Consider the following 3,920-nt stretch of genomic DNA (forward strand, 5'->3'; position numbering starts at 1 on the left):
TATAAAACTGAAAACAAGGACCATGTTACCTTATATTTTGTGAGCATAGGAAAGGAGGCAGCAGAAGTGCTTTTGAAAACATTTCCACTGTAGTTTAATAAATGATCGACAAATACTATTGTGCTGAAGTATGCAATCATGTAGAATCCAAAAACTTTCGAGCCAGATTTTAGAGACCAAAGAAAACACACATAAAACAGACAAATCAAAGAAGAAAACATTCGCCCATGAGATGGTCACTTTGACAGTATGTTGACAAAGCTGAAAGCCACATGGGCCCTAATCATTTAGATAGTATTAGTTAGAAAACAACAACAACAACAACAAAGTCTTCCCCAAAGGAAATTCAGAGGGGGTTAAGGAAGAACTTTAAAACTAACCTGGCTCAGTAAAACCGTTCCTAAAACAATCTCTCCCACCTCAGAAGAGGTCGTCATCATCTGACTCCTCCAGGTGAAAGACCCACAACGTGAGGACTCCCCCACGTTCTGACTCAGGAGAGGCGACACCCCAAAATCACCCACAAGAAATGATCTTGCTGCAAATTGCAAGAGCATTTTTATTCAAGAGCGCTCTCGGGCCCATGGTCATACACCACGCAGGGGTAGAGGACTGTGGTGCCCCGACTAGCTGAGTAAGGGGGTATTTAAAGGAAGAAACCACAACTCAGGAAGGTGGGGAGGGCGTTGTTGGAAAATACCAAAAATACCAGTTAAGAGTCACAAGGAAGTGCAAAGTCACAAGTGTCAGGTTATCTCTCAAGACAGTTTCTAAGAGCCCCTAACAATCTAAGAGCCCCTAACAATAGCACATTTCATTGCAGGATCCAGTAATGGTCAGGGTGCCNTAACAATAGCACATTTCATTGCAGGATCCAGTAATGGTCAGGGTGCCATTCTTTGAATTGAACCCAGGAAGCGGGTGGGTGGAGGAATGTCGCTATCTGTTTTATGACCAGCACCTGGAGCACTAAGCCACAAAGACCACACTCTCAAGCCTAAAAGCCTCGAATTTTGCTATACTTCTTCACAGGTACTTAATTGGGTTCCTTGCTCATCCAGATTTGGCTTGAGGAGCCACAGTGTCTTCTAAGTCCACATGGAAAACCTGTTCCTCTCCCTTAGGCTTCTTGCTCTTTGCACCTTTAGAAATTGCTTTCTCAAAATCAGAGTCAGAACTATCAGAAGAAGATGGCTTCCTCTTGCTACGGTTCTTGGTTTTGGCAGGAGCAGACTTTTCAGAGACATGATCACTGAAGGTTAAATCTGATTTGGTTCCCTTTTGCGCAGCTCTCTTTTTGGTACCTACCAGCAGTGGAGATTAAAGACTGGCTTTTTGTTGTCTTTTCACTCCCACAGTCTTTGGAGGATGGCTTTAACTGTTCAGTTTCAGCTCAGAAGTCAACAGCATGAGCATACTATCCTTAACACCACTTTCAAGATCAACCAACATGCAGCTTTTCTGTGGCTTCAGAGCCTTTTTAGTATCTTTTGGGGGGGGGGTGGACTTAGGTGGAGTAGCATCTAATGGAAGGAAATCTTCATTCTCATCCTTTTTTATCCAAACTTCAAAAATCTTCATCAGAGTCTAAATTCACTGTGAATTTGGCTTTTGCTGCAGCAATTCTTGGCTCTTTTTCTCAAGGAGGGACATCAAAATTACTTTCATTACTGTTCATACCTGACTCAGAATCAGACCAGGGGTTTTTCTTTTTTCATTTTTTGATAGGCTTAAATGGCAATGTAGATTGCTTCTTTGCTATGGTACCTGGCTCTCTCTTCTGCTTCTTCTCTACTCATTGCTGTAGGCCTCCTGTTTCAGCACCATCCTCAGCAGGGTTACCCTCAGTGTTTTCACTCTTAATTTTCTTCCTAATTTTCTTGTCTGCCTCAGCTTTCATCTCTATAGTCACTTGGGTGGGGGGGGAGGTTGTGGTGAATTGAAGGCTGGTATCCAGTTGAGCTGAGGTCTGAACCCCGGTGGTGATAACTCACCTTCATGACATGGTAGGCGCTCCCTTATGCTCCTGGAACTCTGGCCCCTGCCTAAGTTACCGCCCCCCCACAGCCCCCACAAGAGAACCATGGTCAGTAATCACATAGACAATGGCCCAAGCTTCTGACCTTCAGGCTAAACTCCTCCCTAGTTACCTAGCAACAGTAAAGACCATAAAAGGGGCTGTTAGGCTCCCATTTCACTCTCTTACTCTCTTACTTCTCACTCCTCACTCTCCCTGTCTCTCTCCCCTCTCTTTGTCTTCTCTCCCCTCTCCTTTCTCTTTGTCTTATCTCCCCTCACCTCTCTCTCTCTCTCTCTCTTTCTCTCTCTCTCTCTTTCTCTCTCTCTCTCTCGTTCTACCTTCTCTCTTTCCCCCTGCATTTCTATAATAAAGCTCTTAAACCATAGAGAGTCTCTTCTCCATCAAGATCTATTGCACACTATGGTCAGTGTTGGGAACCTCTTCCCTTATCCCTCTCTCCTATAACCCGGGGCTACTGGGTGTGGCCCTGGGGCCCCCAGGTCAGGAGCTGCCCCTTCTCCAGCCCCGTCGAGTGGGCTTAAATGCCCACCAGGGGCTGAGTGGAAAGCATCCAGCAGTCCTTCCACGCCTGCGTCTGCCTGCCCAGAGCACAGGAACTCTGGCTGGACCATATCCTCCCCTTCCCCCACTGCCCCAGGGCCCTCTTTTTTTTTTTTTCCCAACAGGGGGGCATGACTCTTTTTCCCTTAGGAGAAGGCAGGACTTAAGACATCTGCACTTTTTTCCCCTTTGCTTTCCCTGCCTTTCCAGGAAGTCCTACTTGTTCATCCTGTTTTTCTTTGGCTTCCACAACCTGTAGTTCTTCAATAAAAACAGCCAGAACTTTCTTCCACAAATCTGATGGATTCTTTTTCTTTAATGTGTTGAGCTCTTGTTTCTTCTCATTTCTTTGCACAGCTCTTCCATCTTCTCCTTGGTTAGATACCACAGGGGCATATCCAGAAGATAGTTGAAGTTTGGGCCAGACTCTGCTGCAGAGTCGCTGGTACTGGTTTCAGTGTTACTTTCTTAATTTTCTTCTTCATCTGGAACCATTTGCTGAGCTTCTCTCCAGGATTTCAAAGGGTCAGAATCATATCCTCTCTGAATGAGAGCTTTGATTCTTTTTTTAGGTTTATTTTCAGTGACTATTTTGCCATCAATTTCCCTTTAATATAAAGCAAGCTTGATTATTCAGTTTAGAAGATTCTGCACCAAGCATTCCTAGAAGCCATTCTTTTAATTTTAATTTTAATTTTTTTATTTTTTATTACATATTTTCCTCAATTACATTTCCAATGCTATCCCAAAAGTCCCCCATACCCTCCCGTCCACTTCCCTACCCACCCATTCCCATTTTTTTGGCCCTGGTATTCCCCTGTACTGGGGCATATAAAGTTTGCGTGTCCAATGGGCCTCTCTTTCCAGTAATGGCTGACTAGGCCATCTTTTGATACATATGCAGCTAGAGTCAAGAGCTCCGGGGTACTGGTTAGTTCATCATGTTGTTCCACCTATAGGATTGCAGATCCCTTTAGCTCCTTGGGTACTTTCTCTAGCTCCTCCATTGGGAGTCCTGTGATCCATCCAATAGCTGACTGTGAGCATCCATTCTGTATTTGCTACACCCTGGCATAGTCTCACAAGAGACAGCTATATCTGGGTTCTTTCAGCAAATTCTTGCTAGTGTATGGAATGGTGTCAGGGTTTGGAAGCTGATTATGGGGTGGATCCCTGGATATGGCAGTCTCTGGATGGCCCATCCTTTCGTCACAGCTCCAAACTTTGTCTCTGTAATTCCTTCCATGGGTGTTTTGATCCCAATTCTAAGGAGAGGCATAGTGTCCACATTTCAGTCTTCATTCTTCTTGAGTTTCATGTGTTTAGCAAATTGTATCTT

The 3,920-nt window shown here is 44.6% G+C and overlaps 1 protein-coding gene across 1 annotated transcript in view; it reads right to left on the reverse strand.

The window, feature by feature from the left end:
* Positions 1-1,026: 1,026 nt before the first annotated feature.
* The window catches only part of Top2a (DNA topoisomerase II alpha), a 32,855-nt gene continuing 29,961 nt past the window's right edge, over positions 1,027-3,920 (reverse strand). Inside the window, 4 exon segments of the mRNA XM_021175955.1 lie at positions 1,027-1,305; positions 1,307-1,413; positions 1,416-1,557; positions 1,559-1,791. Of these exon segments, the coding sequence (XP_021031614.1) occupies positions 1,027-1,305; positions 1,307-1,413; positions 1,416-1,557; positions 1,559-1,791 (761 nt within the window).

This window comes from Mus caroli, chromosome 11, assembly GCF_900094665.2.
Source record: "Mus caroli chromosome 11, CAROLI_EIJ_v1.1, whole genome shotgun sequence".
Lineage (NCBI taxonomy): Eukaryota > Metazoa > Chordata > Mammalia > Rodentia > Muridae > Mus > Mus caroli.